Genomic DNA, 17,874 nt, shown 5'->3' with positions numbered 1-17,874 from the left:
CAAAGCACGCCGCGCCGCCAGGCGCGCGCATGCGCCATGGGGCAGCCGTGCCAGAAGCAGTGAGGGCCAGAAATGGGCGTGGTTCTGCTGAAGGGGGCGTGGTCAGACGAGCTCGGGGGCGTTCCCTGCGCGCAGTGGCGGTAATGGGAAGGGGCGTGGTCAGAAGGGAAAGGGGCGTGTTCACAATGTGAGGGCGGCATGTCCACCCCGTTGAGGGTGTCACCCTCTGATAGCCCCGCCCAGGTATTGCCAAAAATGGCCAGAGGGCAGGGCCAGGTGTGTAGGGGCGTGTCCCTGCGGGCAGGAGGCGTGGCCAGGTCAGACCGGGGGTGTTCTGATATCCAGAGACTCTATGCAAAGGAATGGGCGGGGCCAGGCATGAGGGGTGTGGTCTGATCTATCGGGGCGTTCCCATGCAATAGCCACGCCCAAACCATGCCAGCTAAGGGCAGAGGGCGTGTCCTGTTGTGAGTGGGCGTGTCCCGACCCATCAGGGGATGTTCCCGCCATAAAACCCCACGTGCCAGCACCAGAAAGGGGCGTGTCTTCGACAGCAGTGGGCGTGGCCCGAACGATAAGTGAGAGGCTCCCATGTGCTAGCCCCGCCCATTGTCCATCTATAGACAATGGGCATGGTGTAACATGAGTGGGCGTGTCCCTACACCCTGAGGCCGCATCCCTCCCTTCCCCTATTGGCCGGCCAGAGCCAAAGCCCCGCCCCTCCCCTATCAGCAATATGCGGTGGGCGTGGTCACTGCATCAAGGGGAGTCTCCATGCACAAAAGCCACGCCCCTCAATAGCCGAATCGCACAGTGGGCGCGGCTGCAGCTCAAGGGGGCGTGTCCAGCACCGAAGCTGCGCGACTCCCCCTTCAGTAACACGCAGTGGGCGTGGCTATCTCCCAAGGGGGAGTGTCTTTGTAGCAAAGCCCTGCCCCTGCCTCGTGCAAACATGCCGTGAGCCAAAGTGGGCGTGTCTTTGCACCAAAGCCACGCTCTCTGTGCCGGCAGCACTCAGTGGGCGTGGTTTCCTCAGGGGGGCGTGTCTTACACCAAAGCCGCGCCCCATTCTGAGACAGGCAGCGAGCTTGGCTGACCCAAGGGGGCGTGTCCTTATGCCTAAGCCCCGCCCCCAGCAACAACACGAAGTGAAACTTGTTCTTGCCCAAGGGGGCGTGTCTTTACTCAAAGCCACGCCCCTCTCTAGCAGCATCGCGCAGTGGGCGTGGCTCCGTGAAGGGGGCGTGCCTTCCCCTAGCAGCGGTGCGTTGTGGGCGTGGTTATCGGCAATGAGGGCGTGGCTTTGACACAGCGTCGCTCGTAGCAGCGACAGGCAGTGGGCGTGGCTATCTCCATAGAAGGCGTGCCTTTCCCACAAAACCACGTCCCTCTCTCCTAAGATCGTGCAGTGGGCGTGGCTATCGTGAAAGAGGACTTGATTTTCCCACAAAACCACGCCCCCTCTAATAACACCGCGCAGTGGGCGTGGCTATCGCCATACAGGGGGTGATTTTCCCACAAAACCACGCGCCTCTCTCATAACACCGCGCGTGGGCGTGGCTATCGCCATAGAAGGCGTGTCTTTCCCACAAAACCACGCCCCTCCCTAACAGCATCGCACAATGGGCGTGGCTATCGCCATAGAAGGCGTGCCTTTCCCACGAAACCACGCCCCCTCTCTAATAACACCGCGCGGTGGGCGTGGTTAACCCCGAAGAGGGCGTGTCCTCAGGCCAAAGCCCCGCCCCTCCCTCATTCCCACCACACAGCGGGCGCGTCCCGCCGGCAGCGGGCGGTACCGCGCATGCTCCGCTCGCCTCCCTCACAGCCCGCCCCAAGATGGCGGCGGCCATGCCGCCTCCCGCCGCCGCCGCCTCTGGCTGCTCTGCGCGCCCTCCCCGCCCTTTTTAACGGCCTCGCTGCCGCCGGCGCCTCCCCCGGCGCTCCCCCGAGCCCTCGCCGGCCCCGCCGTGAGGGCGCGCCCATGGACGGGCCGGGCGCGGCGGCGGCGGCGGGCGCGGGGCCCGGCGGCGCCAGCAACGTCCCCGCCTTCCTCACCAAGCTGTGGACGCTCGTGGAGGATCCCGACACCGACTCGCTGATCTGCTGGAGCCCCGTGAGTGCCGGGGCAGCGGGAGGGATCCCCGGCAGGGCGGGGGGCGATCCCCGGCTCGGCGCGGCCCGGCCCGGCCCGGGCCTGGCCTGCGCCCCGCGGCCCCTCAGGGGAATCCCCGCGAAAAAAGCATTTTTCCCGCGAAAAACCCCGTTTATCCCGCGAAAAAAAAACGCTTTTCCCGCCAAAAATCCCATTTATCCCGCGAAAATCAGCAGTTTTCCCGCGAAAAACCCCGTTTATCCCGCGAAAAAAAAAACCTTTTCCCGCCAAAAATCCCATTTATCCCGCGAAAATCAGCAGTTTTCCCGTGAAAAATCCCGCTTACCCTGTGAAAAACCCCATTTATCCCGCGAAAAATCTCATTTATCCCGAGAAAATTCCCATTTAACCCGCGAAAATCCCTACTTTTCTCGGGAAAAATCCCATTTATCCCGCGGAAAAAAAACCGCTTTTCCCGTGAAAAACCCCATTTATCCCGCGAAAACCACCAGTTTTCCCGCGAAAAATCCCATTTATCCCGCGAAAATTCCCATTTAACCCGCTAAAATCCCCACTTTTCCCGGGAAAAATCCCATTTATCCCGCGAAAATCAGCAGTTTTCCCGTGAAAAATCCCGTTTACCCTGTGAAAAACCCCATTTATCCCGCGAAAAATCTCATTTATCCCGCGAAAATTCCCATTTAACCCGCGAAAATCCCTACTTTTCTCGGGAAAAATCCCATTTATCCCGCGGAAAAAAAAACCGCTTTTCCCGTGAAAAATCCCATTTATCCCGCGAAAATCACCAGTTTTCCCGCGAAAAATCCCATTTATCCCGCGAAAATTCCCATTTAACCCGCTAAAATCCCCACTTTTCCCGGGAAAAATCCCATTTATCCCGCGAAAATCCTCGCTTTTCCCACGAAAAATCCCATTTAACCCGCGAAAAATCCCGTTTATCCTCCGAAAAATCACATTTATCCCGCTAAAATCCCCACTTTTCCCGCGAAAAATCCCATTTATCCCGAGAAAATTCCCATTTAACGCGCTAAAATCTCTGCTTTTCCCGCGAAAAATCCCATTTTCCCCGCGAAAACCCCCACTTTTCCCTCGAAAATCCCCGCTTTTCCCGCGAAAAATCCCATTTGTCCCGCGAAAATCCCCGTTTTTCCCGCGAAAATCCCTCCTTTTCCCGGGAAAAATCCTACTTTTCCCGCGAAAAAAATCCCATTTCTCCCGGGAAAATCCCACCCGGGAAGGCGGGAGGTAAAGAGGGAAATAACGGCGCGCGCGCCGCTAATTAAGCGCTAATTAGCGCCTCGTTTAGGGAATGAGTTGAGAATTTTGGGAATGCGGAGCTCGGGAAATGCCGGGAAATTTTGGGAATTCTTGAAGTAAAAAATCGCGCGGGAGTTTTGCCGCCCTCGTCCTTAAATTCCCGATTTTGTTCTGATTTTTTTTTTCCTGAATTTGTCCCCAAAAATTCCTTTTTTTTTTTTTTTTTTTTTTTTTTTGTCGGGATTTGGGAATTTCCTGCCCGGGTTTGAGAAGATTCCCGGGGTTTTGGGCTCCTAAAAAATTCCTGTGGATTTTTATGGATTTAAAAAATTCCTGCCTTTTTTTTTTTAAGGGTTTTCCTCTTTTCCTCTTTTTGTAAAGGAATTTTCTCAATTTTTAAAGGGATTTTCTCATTTTTTAAAGGAATTTCTCATTTTTTAAAGGAATTTCTCATTTTTTAAAAGGAATTTCTCATTTTTAAAAGGAATTTCTCATTTTTTAAAAGGAATTTTCTCATTTTTTAAAGAATTTTCTCATTTTTTTTAAAAGCAATTTTCTTCTTTTTACCTCAGGATTTTCTTCCTTTTATTCCCCAGGAAATTTCTTCTTTTTCCCAGGATTTTTCTTCTTTTTTTCCCAGAATTTTGGCCTTTTTTTCCCTAAAATTTTGTCCTTTTTTTCCAGGAATTTTCTCCTTTTATTCCCCAGAAACTTTCCTTTTTTTTCCCAGAATTTTCTCCTTTTATTCCCCAGAAAATTTCCTCTTTTTCCCAGGATTTTTCTTCTTTTTTTTTCCCAGAATTTTCTCCTTTTATTCCTCAGAAAATTTCTTTTTTTTCCCCAGGATTTTTCTTTTTTTTTCCCAGAATTTCCTCCTTTTTTCCCTAAAATTTCCTCATTTTTTCCCAAGAAATTTTCTTTTTTCTCCTATGAAATTCCCTCTTTTTTCCCAGAAAATTTCTTCTTTTTCCCAGGATTTTTCTTCTTTTTTTCCCCAAATTTTGTCCTTTTTTCCCCAGGAATTTTCTCCTTTCTTCCCAGGGATTTTCCATTTTTTTCCCAGAAATTTTCTCCATTTTTTCCCCATGAATTTTCCTCTTTTTTTTTCATAATTTTCCCCCTTTTTTCCCCCCAAATTCCCTTTTTTTTCTTAAGAAATTCCCTCTTCTTCTCAATAAATGCCCCCTTTTTTTCCAGGGAATTTTCTCCTTTTTTTCCCCAGGAATTTTCTCCTTTTTTTTCCAAGGTATTTCCTGCTTTTTTTCCCAGGAATTTCATCTTTTTCTCATGAAATTTTCTCCTTTTTTCAAGGATTTTTTCTCCTTTTCCCAGGGAATTTCCTCCTTTTTCCCCAGGAATTTTCTCTTTTTTCCCTCAGAAATTTTCTCTTTTTTCCCTCAGAAATTTTCCCTTTTTCCCCCAAGGAATTTTCTCCATTTTCCAAAAAAATCCCCAAAAATTCCAAAGAAATCCCAACTTAAAATTAAAAAAAAATCCTCAAAAATCCCCAAATCCTTGAAAATAAAAAGAAAATTCCCAAAAATTTCCTAAAATCCCCCCCAAAATTCCCCAAATCCCTTAAAATTAAACAAAAATTCCCCCACAATCCCAAAATTAACAAAAATCCCTTAAAATTATCAAAAATTATCCAAAAATTATCAAAAAAATTTAGAAATTCCCCAAGTCCCCCAAAATTAAAAAAATTCCAAAAAATCAAGAAAATTACTTAAAAATCCCTAAAAATTCCCCAAATTTCCCCAAAATTTCCCCAAATTTCCCCAAAATTCCCAAAAGTTTAAAAAAAAACCCCAAAATTTCCGTAAATATTAAAAAAGGTCAAAAAAAATCCCTCAAAATTCCCAAAAAGTCTCCAAAATCTCCCAAAACTCAAAAAAACTCCTAAAAATTCCCCAAAAATTCCCCTAAAAATCCTCAAAAAAACCCCAAATCCCCCAAAATTCCCAAAAAATAATAAAAATTTAAAATTGCCAAAAAATCCCCCAAAATTAAAAGAAAACTCCCTAAAAAATTCAAAAATTTCCCCAAAATTCTCCAAAAATTCCCAAAATTGCCCAAAAAACCTTTGAAATTCACGAAAATTCCCCCAAAAACCCCTAAAAATTCCCAAATATCTCTAAAAATTCCAAAAAAAACCCAAAATAATTTTAAAAAATCTCAAAATCCCCCAAAAATCCCAAAAATCCTCCCAAAAATCCCCAAAATTTCACAAATATCCTAAAAACATCTCCCAAAATCTCCCCAAAATCTCAAGAAATTCCAAAATAATTCCTGAAAATTCCCAAAAATAATAAAAAAGGCAAAATTTCTCCCAAAAATCCAAAAAGTTCCAGAAAATTCCCCCAAAAAATCTTAGAATTCCCAAAAATTCCCCAAAAATCCCCAAAAAATCCCAAAATTCCCATAAATCCTGAAAAAAATCCTTAAAAATTTCCCCCAAAATAAAAAAATCCCAGAAAATTCCAAAATAAACTCTCCAAATCTCCCAGAAATTCCCAAAAAATGCCCAAATTCTCAAAAATTAAAAAAAATCTTAAAAAAATCCTAAAAATCCCCAAATAAAAAAAAATCCCTCAAAAAATCCCCAAAAAGCAAGAACAAATCCCCCAAAAATTCCTAAAAATTCCCTAAAACATCCTTGAAAATTGCCTAAAAATCCCAAATAAATTCCCCCCAAAATCTCAGAAAATTTCCAAAAACTCCACGAAAAACCCCCAAGAAATACCTGAAAATTAAAATCGCCAAAAATTGTCAAAAATTCCTAAAATTTCCAAAAAATCCTAAAAAAAATTCCCCAAAAATTCCCCCAAAAATCTCCCAAAAATTATCTCCAAAATCCCCCAAAAAAATCTCCCAAAAATTATTTCCAAATTCCACAAAAATTTGAAAGAAGTGCTAAAAAACCTGAAAATTCCACAAAATGCCCCCAAAATTCCCCCAAAAATTTAAAAATCCTTAAAAAATTCTATAAAATTTCCCAAAAATTCTCAGAAAATCCCTAAAAATTCCCAAAAATCTTCTAAAAATTCCCAATTAATTCCCAATAATCCCCAAAAAATCCCTAAAAAATTTCCAGAAATTCCTCTGAAAATCCCAAAGAATTCCCCAAAAAAATCCCACAAAATTCCCACAAAAATTCTCAAAAAAATCCCAAAAATTCCCAAAATTCCACCAAAAATTCCTAAAATGTTCCCAAATAAATCCCAGAAAATTTACGAACATTCCCAAAAAATCCACAAAATTCTAAAATGTTTCTCAAAGAATCCTAAAATTTCCCAAAATCCCCAAAAATTCCCAAAAAATCAATAAAATCCCCTAAAAAAATCCCAAAAAATTCCACAAAAATCACAGAAAATCCAAAAAAACCCTAAAATAAGCCCAAAAAATCAAATTAATTCACCAAAAATCAAATTAGTTCTCTAAAATGCCCCCAAAATTCCCCCAAAATTCAAAAAAATCCACAAAAATTAAAAAAATCCACAAAAATCCTTAAACATCCTCAAAAAAATTTTAAAAAATCCCATAAAATTCCCAATTTTTCCCAATTTTCCCCAAAATAGTTCAAATTTTTCCCAATTTTCCCCGTTTTTTCCTCAGAGCAGGAGCAATTTCCACGTGCTGGACCAGGGCCAGTTCTCCAAAATCCCTAAAAAGTCCCAAAAATCCCCAAAAAATCCCTCAAAATATCCCAAAACTCAAAAACCGCCAAAAAAATCCCCAAAATTCCACAAAATTTTACAAATATTCCGGAAAAAATAAAAAAAATTCCCAAAAATCTCAAAATTTTTCCAAAATACCCCCAAGAATTCCCCAAAAATCAAAAAAACCACCAAAAATTCCCCAAAAATCAAAAAAAATCCCCCCAAAATAAAAAAAACTCCCCAAAAATCCCCCAAAATTCCAGATTTTTCCCAATTTTTTCCCAAAATATTCCCAATATTCCCAATTTTTCCCCCTCAGAGCGGGAGCAGTTTCCACGTGCTGGAGCAGGGCCAGTTCTCCAAAATTCCCCCCAAAATATCCCAACACTCACAAAAACCCCAGAAAATCCCAAAAATTCTCCAAAATCCCCCAAACCCCCCCCAAAAATCCCCAAAAATTCCAAATAAATCCCCAAAACTTAAAAAAAATCCCCCAAAAAATAAAACAAAATCCCCAAGAAATGCCAAAAATTCCTCAAAAATCCCATGAAAGTTCTGATTTTTACCAATTTTTTTGCAATTTTTCTCAAAAAATCCCAAAAATTCTTGAAAATGCCCCCAAAACCCCACTAAAATCCCCCAAAAATCTCAATTAAATCCTCAAAAATTCAAAAATATCCCCAAAAAATCCCAAAAATTCCCCAAAAATTCCCAAAAATTCCAGATTTTTCCCAATTTTTCCCAACTTTTCCCAAAATATTCCCGTTTTCCCCCCCCCAGAGTGGGAGCAGCTTCCACATGCTGGAGCAGGGCCACTTCTCCAAAATCCCTAAAAAGTCCCAAAAATCCCCAAAAAATCCCTCAAAATATCCCAAAACTCAAAAAACGTCAAAAAAAAATCCCCAAAATTCCACAAAAATTCCTTAAAAAATCCAATAAATTCCCGAAAAATCCCAAAAATTCTCCAAAACCCCCCAAAAATCCCAAATAAACCCCCAAGAATTCAAAAAAATCCCCAAAAAATCCCCAAAAAATCTCCAGAAATTCGCGATTTTTCCCAATTTTTCCCATTTTTCCCAATTTTTCCCAATTTTCCCCATTTTCCCCCCAGAGCGGGAGCAGTTTCCACGTGCTGGACCAGGGCCAGTTCTCCAAGGAGGTGCTGCCCAAGTACTTCAAGCACAACAACATGGCCAGCTTCGTCCGGCAGCTCAACATGTGTGAGTAAAACTGGGGAAAATCTGGGAATTCTGGGCAAAATCCGGGAATTCTGGGGCCAGCTTCGTCCGGCAGCTCAACATGTGGGAGTAAAACTGGGGAAAATGGGGAAAAATGGGAAAAAAATGGGAATTCTGGGCAAAATCCGGGAATTCTGGGGCCAGCTTCGTCAGGCAGCTCAACATGTGGGAGTAAAACTGGGGAAAATGGGGAAAAATGGGGAAAAAATGGGAAAATCTGGGAGTTCTGGGGCCAGCTTCGTCCGGCAGCTCAACATGTGTGAGTATTCCAGGGAAAAATGGGGAAAAATGGGAAAAAAATGGGAATTCTGGGGGCCAGCTTCGTCAGGCAGCTCAACATGTGTGAGTAAAACTGGGAAAAATTCCCAAAATTCTGGGCAAAATCTGGGAATTCTGGGAATTCTGGGGGCCAGCTTCGTCAGGCAGCTCAACATGTGGGAGTATCCATGGAAAATCTGGGAATTCTGGGCAAAATCCCGGAATTCTGGGGCCAGCTTCGTCAGGCAGCTCAACATGTGTGAGTATTCCAGGGAAAAATGGGGAAAAATGGGAAAAATCTGGGAGTGCTGGGGGCCAGCTTCGTCAGGCAGCTCAACATGTGGGAGTAAAACTGGGGAAAATTCCCAAAATTCTGGGAATTCTGGGCAAAATCCGGGAATTCTGGGGCCAGCTTCGTCAGGCAGCTCAACATGTGGGAGTAAAACTGGGGAAAATTCCCAAAATTCTGGGAATTCTGGGCAAAATCCGGGAATTCTGGGGCCAGCTTCGTCAGGCAGCTCAACATGTGGGAGTAAAACTGGGGAAAATGGGGAAAAATGGGAAAAAAATGGGAATTCTGGGAGTTCTGGGGCCAGCTTCGTCAGGCAGCTCAACATGTGTGAGTATCCATGGAAAAATGGGGAAAAAATGGGAAAAAAATGGGAAAATCCGGGAATTCTGGGAATTCTGGGGGCCAGCTTCGTCAGGCAGCTCAACATGTGGGAGTAAAAATGGGAAAAATTCCCAAAATTCTGGGAATTCTGGGCAAATTCTGGGAGTTCTGGGGCCAGCTTCGTCAGGCAGCTCCACATGTGGGAGTAAAACTGGGAAAAATGGGGAAAAAACGGGAAAAATCCGGGAATTCTGGGAATTCTGGGGCCAGCTTCGTCAGGCAGCTCAACATGTGTGAGTAAAACTGGGGAAAAAATGGGGAAAAATGGGAAAAAAATGGGAATTCTGGGAGTTCTGGGGCCAGCTTCGTCAGGCAGCTCAACATGTGTGAGTATCCAGGGAAAATCTGGGAATTCTGGGCAAAATCCGGGAATTCTGGGCGTTCTGGGGGCCAGCTTCGTCAGGCAGCTCAACATGTGTGAGTAAAACCGGGAAAAATTCCCAAAATCCTGGGAATTCCGAGGAAAATCTGGGAATTCTGGGGGCCAGCTTCGTCAGGCAGCTCAACATGTGGGAGTAAAAATGGGAAAAATGGGGAAAAATGGGAATTCTGGGCGAAATCTGGGAATTCTGGGGCCACCTTCGTCAGGCAGCTCAACATGTGGGAGTAAAACTGGGAAAAATGGGGAAAAACGGGGAAAAAATGGGAAAATCCGGGAATTCTGGGAGTGCTGGGGGTCAGCTTCGTCAGGCAGCTCAACATGTGTGAGTAAAACTGGAAAAAATGGGGAAAATTCCCAAAATTCTGGGAAAATCTGGGAATTCTGGGAGTTCTGGGGCCAGCTTCGTCAGGCAGCTCCACGTGTGGGAGTGAAATCTGGATTTTTGCCCGATTTCCCCCCGTTTTTCCCCATCTATTCCTGAATTTTGCCTGGATTTCCCCCCCATTTCTCCCCCATATATTCCCGAATTTTCCCCTCATTTTTCCCTGGATTTTCCCCCATTTCCCCCGGATTTTCCCCCCACTTTTTCCTGCATTTTGTTTTCTATTTATTCCTGAAATTTCCCCAAATTTTCCCCCCATTTTCCCCTGATTTCCCCAGATTTATTCCCCATTTTCCCCCATTTATTCCCGAATTTTGTCCGGATTTTCCCCCCATTTCTCCCCCATTTATTCCTGAATTTTCCCCCATTTATCCCCATATTTTCCCCCATGCATTCCCAGATTTTTTTCCCATTTTCCCCGTGTTTTACCCCATTTTTTCCCATTTTCCCCTGGATTTACCCCATTTTTCCCCCCGTGGCAGACGGGTTCCGGCAGGTGCTGCACCTGGAGCAGGGCGGGCTGCTGAATTTCCCCATTTATCCCTGATTTTTCCCCATATTTTCCCCCATGCATTCCCAGATTTTTCCCCCCATTTTTTCCCATTTTCCCCGTGTTTTACCCCATTTTTCCCCGTTTTTCCCCGTTTTTGTGGCAGACGGGTTCCGGAAGGTGCTGCACCTGGAGCAGGGCGGGCTGCTGAATTTCCCCATTCATTCCCCATTTTTCCCCCCATATTTTCCCCCCATGCATTCCCAGATTTTTTTCCCATTTTTCCCATATTTTTCCCCATTTTCCCCATCCCAGACGGGTTGCGGAAGGTGCTGCACCTGGAGCAGGGCGGGCTGCTGAATTTCCCTGCATTTATTCCCGCATTTCCCCCATTTATCCCCAAATTTTCCCCCATGCATTCCCAGATTTTTTTCCCATTTTCCCCGTGTTTTACCCCATTTTTCCCCGTTTTTGTGGCAGACGGGTTCGGGAAGGTGCTGCACCTGGAGCAGGGCGGGCTGCTGAATTTCCCTGCATTTATTCCCGCATTTCCCCCATTCATCCCCGATTTTTCCCCGAATTTTCCCTGTATTTTCCCCCATGCATTCCCAGATTTTTTTCCCGTTTTCCCCGTGTTTTACCCCATTTTTCCCCATTTTCCCCATCCCAGACGGGTTGCGGAAGGTGCTGCCCCTGGAGCAGGGCGGGCTGCTGAATTTCCCTGCATTTATTCCCGCATTTCCCCCATTTATCCCCGAATTTTCCCCCATGCATTCCCAGATTTTTTTCCCATTTTCCCCGTGTTTTACCCCATTTTTCCCCATTTTCCCCATCCCAGACGGGTTGCGGAAGGTGCTGCCCCTGGAGCAGGGCGGGCTGCTGAATTTCCCTGCATTTACTCCCCCATTTCCCCCATTCATTCCCCATTTCTCCCCGAATTTTCCCCGTATTTTCCCCCATGCATTCCCAGATTTTTTTCCCGTTTTCCCCGTGTTTTACCCCATTTTTCCCCGTTTTCCCTATCCCAGACGGGTTGCGGAAGGTGCTGCCCCTGGAGCAGGGCGGGCTGCTGAATTTCCCTGCATTTACTCCCCCATTTCCCCCATTCATCCCCCATTTATCCCCGTATTTTCCCCCATGCATTCCCAGATTTTCCCCCCCATTTTTTCCCGTTTTCCCTGTGTTTTACCCCATTTTTCCCCCCATCCCAGACGGGTTCGGGAAGGTGCTGCACCTGGAGCAGGGCGGGCTGCTGAATTTCCCTGCATTTACTCCCGCATTTCCCCCATTCATTCCCCATTTCTCCCCGAATTTTCCCTGTATTTTCCCCCATGCATTCCCAGATTTTTTTCCCATTTTCCCCGTGTTTTACCCCATTTTTCCCCGTTTTTTGTGGCATTTATTCCCCCATTTCCCCCATTCATTCCCCATTTTCCCCCGTATTTTCCCTGTATTTTCCCCCATGCATTCCCAGATTTTCCCCCCCATTTTTTCCCATTTTCCCCATATTTTTCCCCGTTTTTCCCCCCATGGCAGACGGGTTGCGGCAGGTGCTGCCCCTGGAGCAGGGCGGGCTGCTGAATTTCCCTGCATTTATTCCTGCATTTCCCCCATTCATTCCCCATTTTTCCCCCAATTTTCCCCCATGCATTCCCAGATTTTTTTTCCCCATTTTCCCCCATTTTTACCCCATTTTTCCCCCCCATCCCAGACGGGTTGCGGAAGGTGCTGCCCCTGGAGCAGGGCGGGCTGCTGCATTTCCCTGCATTTATTCCCGCATTTCCCCCATTCATTCCCCATTTTCCCCGTATTTTCCCCCATGCATTCCCAGATTTTCCCCCCCATTTTTTCCCATTTTCCCCATATTTTTCCCCGTTTTTGTGGCAGACGGGTTCCGGAAGGTGGTGCACCTGGAGCAGGGCGGGCTGGTGAAGCCGGAGCGCGACGACACCGAGTTCCAGCACCCGTTCTTCCTGCGCGGCCAGGAGCGCCTGCTCGAGAACATCAAGAGGAAGGTCACCAGCGTGAGTGAACAGCATTCCCAAAAAAAACTGGAATGGGCAGGGAGAACCCCAGGAACATGGGGAGAGAAAAATGGCCGTGAGCCCAATTCCCAAAAAATCCAATGGGAGAGCTCAGGAAAACGGGGGGAAAAATGGGAGTGAGCCCAATTCCCAAATTAAAAAACAACGGGAATGGGGAGGGAGAGCTCGGGAAAATGGGAGTGAGCGGAATTCCCAAAAAAAACTGGGAATGGGGAGGGAGAGCTCGGGAAAATGGGGAAAAATGGGAGTGACCCCAATTCCCAAAAAGCAACTTTGGAAAACACGGGACAGGGGAGAAAAAAATGGGAGTGAGCCCAATTCCCAAAAAAAAGCAATGGGAGAACTCGGGAAAATGGGGGGGAAAATGGGAGTGAGCCCAATTCCCAAAAAAATCCCAATGGGAATGGGGAGGGAGAGCTTGGGAAAATGGGGGAGAAATGGCAGTGACCCCAATTCCCAAAAAAAAAAACTTGGGAAGGGGGAGGGAGAACCCCAGAAAGGGGGAGAGAAAAATGGGAGTGACCGGAATTCCCAAAAAAAAACCAACAGGAGAACTCAGGAGAAGGGGGGAAAAAATGGGAGTGACCCCAATTCCCAAATTAAAAAATAACGGGAATGGGGAGGGAGAGCTCAGGAAAATGGGAGTGACCGGAATTCCCAAAAAAAACCTGGGAATTGGGAGGGAGAGCTCGGGAATAATGGGGGGAAAAACTGGGAGTGAGCCCAATTCCCAAAAAAACCCCAATGGGAATGGGGAGGGAGAGCTCGGGAAAATGAGAGTGACCCCAAATCCCAAAAAAAAACCCAACAGGAATGGGGAGGGAGAGCTCAGGAAAGGGGAGAGAAAACTGGGAGTGAGCCCAATTCCCAAAAAAAAACCCAATGGGAATGGGGAGGGAGAGCTCGGAAAAATGGGAGTGAGCCCAATTCCCAAAAAAAACAACGGGAATGGGGAGGGAGAGCCACAGAGAGGGGGAAAAAATGGGAGTGACCCCAATTCCCAAAAAAAACCCAATGGGAATGGGGAGGGAGAGCTCGGGAAAATGGGAGTGACCCCAATTCCCAAAAAAAAACTGGGAATGGGGGGGGAGAGCTCGGGAATAATGGGGGGAAAAACTGGGAGTGACCCCAATTCCCAAAAAAAGCAATGGGAGAGCTCAGGAAAACGGGGGAAAAAATGGGAGTGAGCCCAATTCCCAAACAGCAACTTTGGAAAACACAGGACAGGGGAGAAAAAAATGGGAGTGACCCCAATTCCCAAAAAAACCCCAATGGGAATGGGGAGGGAGAGGGGGGGAAAAAATGGGAGTGACCCCAATTCCCAAAAAAACCAATGGGAATGGGGAGGGTTAGCTCGGGAAAATGGGGGAAAAAATGGCAGTGACCCCAATTCCCAAATTAAAAAACAACGGGAATGGGGAGGGAGAGCTCGGGAAAATGGGGGGAAAAAATGGGAGTGAGCCCAATTCCCAAAAAAAACCCCAATGGGAATGGGGAGGGAGAGCTCGGGAAAATGGGAGTGAGCCCAATTCCCAAAAAAAAAGCAATGGGAGAGCTCGGGAAAATGGGGGGAAAAAATGGGAGTGACCGGAATTCCCAAAAAACCAATGGGAATGGGGAGAGAGAGCCCCAGAGAGGGGAGAGAAAAATGGGAGTGACCCCAAATCCCAAAAAAACAATTCGGGAATGGGGAGGGAGAGGGGAGAAATGGGGCGAAAAAATGGGAGTGAGCCCAATTCCCAAAAAAAACTCGAGAATAGGGAGGGAGAGCTTGAGAAAATGGGAGTGACCGGAATTCCCAAAAAAAAACCAACAGGAAGGGGGAGGGAGAGCTCAGGAAAGGGGAGAGAAAAATGGGGGTGACCCCAATTCCCAAAAAAAACTGGGAATGGGGAGGGAGAACCTCAGGAAAATGGGGGGGGGAAATGGGAGTGACCCCAATTCCCAAAAAAAAGCAATGGGAGAGCTCGGGAGAGGGGGGGGAAAAAATGGGAGTGACCCCAATTCCCAAAGGAAAAAACAATGGGAATGGGGAGAGAGAGCTCGGGAAAATGGGAGTGACCGGAATTCCCAAAAAAAACCCAATGGGAATGGGGAGGGAGAGGGGGGAAAAAAAATGGGAGTGACCCCAATTCCCAAAAACAAAAACCCAATGGGAATGGGGAGGGAGAGGAGGAAAAAATGGGAGTGAGCCCAATTCCCAAAAAAAAGCAATGGGAGAGCTGGGGAAAATGAGAGTGACCCCAAATCCCAAAAAAAACAATGGGAGAACTTGGGAGAAGGGGAAAAAATGGGAGTGACCCCAATTCCCAAAAAAACAACTTGGGAAGGGGGAGGGAGAACCCCAGAAAAGGGGAGAGAAAAATGGGAGTGACCGGAATTCCCAAAAAAACCCCAATGGGAATGGGGAGGGAAAACTCGGGAGAGGGGGAAAAATGGGAGTGAGCCCAAATCCCAAAGGAAAAACCAATGGGAATGGGGAGGGAGAGCTCGGGAAAATGGGGGAAAATGGGATTCGACAGGAAAAATGGCCAGGATCAGGGAAAAATTCCTCAATTTAGCCCAAAAAACTGCCAGGAGCTGCGAAAAAATTCAGAATTAATCCAAAAAAGTGGGAAAAATTCACAAAAAAATTAAGGAAAGCAGCCAAAAAAATTCTTAAAAAATCAGAAAAAAATTGGGAAAAAATCGGAAAAAAAACCAGAAAAAATTGGGAAAAAAATCTCAAAAAATTCTGAAAAGTTCCCCAAAAATTCCCGCAGGTTTCCAGCATCCCAAATTCCCATTTTTCCGGATATTTTCCCCATTTTTTTGTTATTTCCCTCACAGGTGTGGTCGCTGAAGGGGGAGGAGGTGCGGGTGCGGCAGGACAGCCACGGGGGCACCAAAATCCCAAAAAACCCCAAAAATATCCCCCAAAATTCTAAATAAATCCCCAAAAATTCTGAAAAAATCCCCAAAATCTACAGAGAAAAAAAAAATTCTGAAAAAATCCCCTAAATAATCTAAAAAAATCCCCCAAAAATTCAGAAAAAATCTCCGAAATAATCTAAAATAAACCCCAAAAAATCCCACAAAAATTCAGAAAAAATCCTAAAAATTCCCAAAAAATCCCCCCACAATTAAGAAAAAAACCTAAAAAGAAAATCTAAAAAAATCCATAAAAATTCTAAAAAATCCCAAACAAGTCCCTCCAAAAATGTCATGAAATCCCAAAAAAGATTTCCAAAAAAACTCAAAAAAATTCGCAAAAAATCCTTAAAAATTCATTAAAAATCACTAAAAAATTCTAAAAAAAATCCCAAAAATTCCCCAAAAATTCCCAAATGTTTCCCGCATCCCACATTCCCATTTTTCCTGATTTTTCCCCGTTTTTCCCCCCAGGTGTGGTCGCTGAAGGGCGAGGAGGTGCGGGTGCGGCAGGACAGCCATGGGGGCACCAAAATCCAAAAAACCCCAAAAATATCCCCAAAAATTCTAAATAAATCCCCAAAATTCTGAAAAATCCCCAAAATCTACAGAGAAAATCCCCAAAAAATTCTGAAAAAATCCCCTAAATAATCTAAAAAAATCCCAAAAAATCCCACAAAAATTCAGAAAAAATCCTAAAAATTCCCAAAAAATCCCCCCAAAATAAGAAAAAATCCCCAAGTATTCTAAAAAAATCCCAAAAACTCAAAAAATTCCCCAAAAATTCAGAAAAAATCCTAAAAAATCCCCCCAAAATTCAGAAAATATGCTAAAAATTCCCCAAAAATTCTGGAAAAAACCTAAAAAATAAATCTGAAAAAATCCATAAAAATCCTGGAAAAATCGCCAAAAAGTCCCCAAAAATTCCCTGAAAACCTCAAAAAATTCCCAAGAAATTCTTAAAAATCCTTTGAAATTCCCAAAAAATCTGAAATACCCTGGAAAAAGTTCACCAAAAATTAAGAAAAATAGCAAAAAAAAACTTTTAAAAAATCCGCAAAAAATTGGGGAAAAATCGGAAAAAAATCAGAAAAAAATTTGGGAAAAAAATTGGAAAAAAAATCAGAAAAAAATGGGAAAAAAATCCCCAAAAATTCTGAAAAATTCCCCAAAAATTCCTGCAGGTTTCCAGCATCCCAAATTCCCGTTTTTCCTGATTTTTCCCCCAGGTGTGGTCGCTGCAGGGGGAGGAGGTGCGGGTGCGGCAGGACAGCCTTGAGGGCACAAAAATCCAAAAACCCCAAAAAATTCCCTAAAAACCTCTAAAAAATCCCAATCAATTCTTTAAAATCCTTTTAAATTCTCAAAAAAATCCCAAATCCCCTGGAAAAATTCACAAAAAAATAAGGAAAGCAGCCAAAAAACCTCTTAAAAAATCAGAAAAAAATCGATAAAAAATCAGAAAAAAAACAGAAAAAAAAAGGGAAAAAATCTCAAAAAATTCTGAAAAATTCCCCAAAATTCCTGCAGGTTTCCTGTATCCCAACTTCCCATTTTCCTGATATTTTTCCCATTTTTCCTGATATTTTTCCCATTTTTTTGTTATTTCCCTCCCAGGTGTGGTCGCTGCAGGGGGAGGAGGTGCGGGTGCGGCAGGACAGCCACGGGGGCACAAAAACCCCAAAAAACCCCAAAATTCCCTGAAAACCTCTAAAAATTCCCAATCAATTCTTTTAAATTCTCAAAAAAATCCCAAATCCCCTGGAAAAATTCACAAAAAATTAAGGAAAGCAGCCAAAAAACCTCTTAAAAATTCAGAAAAAATTTGGAAAAAAATCAGAAAAAAACAGAAAAAATTGGGAAAAAAATCTCAAAAATTTCTGAAAAGTTCCCCAAAAATTCCTGCAGGTTTTCTGTATCCCAAATTCCCATTTTTCCTGATATTTTTCCCATTTTTTTTGTTATTTCCCTCCCAGGTGTGGTCGCTGCAGGGGGAAGAGGTGCGGGTGCGGCAGGACAGCCACGGGGGCACCAAAATCCCAAAAAACCCCAAAAATATCCCCAAAAGTTCTAAAAAAAATCCCCAAAATTGCTGAAAAAAATCCCCAAAATCTACAGAGAAAATTCCCAAAAAATTCTGAAAAAATCCCCTAAATAATCTAAAAAAATCCCAAAAAATCCCACAAAAATTCAGAAAAAATCCTAAAAATTCCCAAAAAATCCCCCAAAATTAAGAAAAAATCCCCAAGTATTCTAAAAAAATCCCAAAAACTCAAAAAATTCCCCAAAAATTCAGAAAAAATCCTAAAAAATCCCCCCAAAATTCAGAAAATATGCTAAAAATTCCCCAAAAATTCTGGAAAAAACCTAAAAAATAAATCTGAAAAAATCCATAAAAATCCTGGAAAAATCGCCAAAAAGTCCCCAAAAATTCCCTGAAAACCTCAAAAAATTCCCAAGAAAT

At 44.4% G+C, this 17,874-nt stretch overlaps 1 protein-coding gene across 5 annotated transcripts in view; it reads left to right on the top strand.

The window, feature by feature from the left end:
• The first annotated feature begins 1,811 nt into the window (after positions 1 to 1,811).
• The window catches only part of HSF1 (heat shock transcription factor 1), a 75,580-nt gene continuing 59,517 nt past the window's right edge, over positions 1,812 to 17,874 (top strand). Inside the window, exons 1-3 of one of the 5 annotated variants that reach the window (XM_064405967.1) lie at positions 1,812 to 2,116; positions 8,144 to 8,252; positions 12,343 to 12,479. In XM_064405967.1, the coding sequence (XP_064262037.1) occupies positions 1,985 to 2,116; positions 8,144 to 8,252; positions 12,343 to 12,479 (378 nt within the window). In that variant the 5' untranslated portion in view covers positions 1,812 to 1,984. Of the gene's footprint in view, positions 2,117 to 8,143; positions 8,253 to 9,896; positions 9,906 to 12,342; positions 12,480 to 17,874 lie in introns of those variants that run through there. The other 4 variants (XM_064405968.1, XM_064405970.1, XM_064405971.1 and 1 more) reach the window with 4 other exon arrangements.

The sequence above is a fragment of the Passer domesticus genome, unplaced genomic scaffold (assembly GCF_036417665.1).
Source record: "Passer domesticus isolate bPasDom1 unplaced genomic scaffold, bPasDom1.hap1 HAP1_SCAFFOLD_105, whole genome shotgun sequence".
Lineage (NCBI taxonomy): Eukaryota > Metazoa > Chordata > Aves > Passeriformes > Passeridae > Passer > Passer domesticus.
Note: the sequence above shows the minus strand (reverse complement) of the source record. Positions and strands in the feature narration are given on the sequence as shown.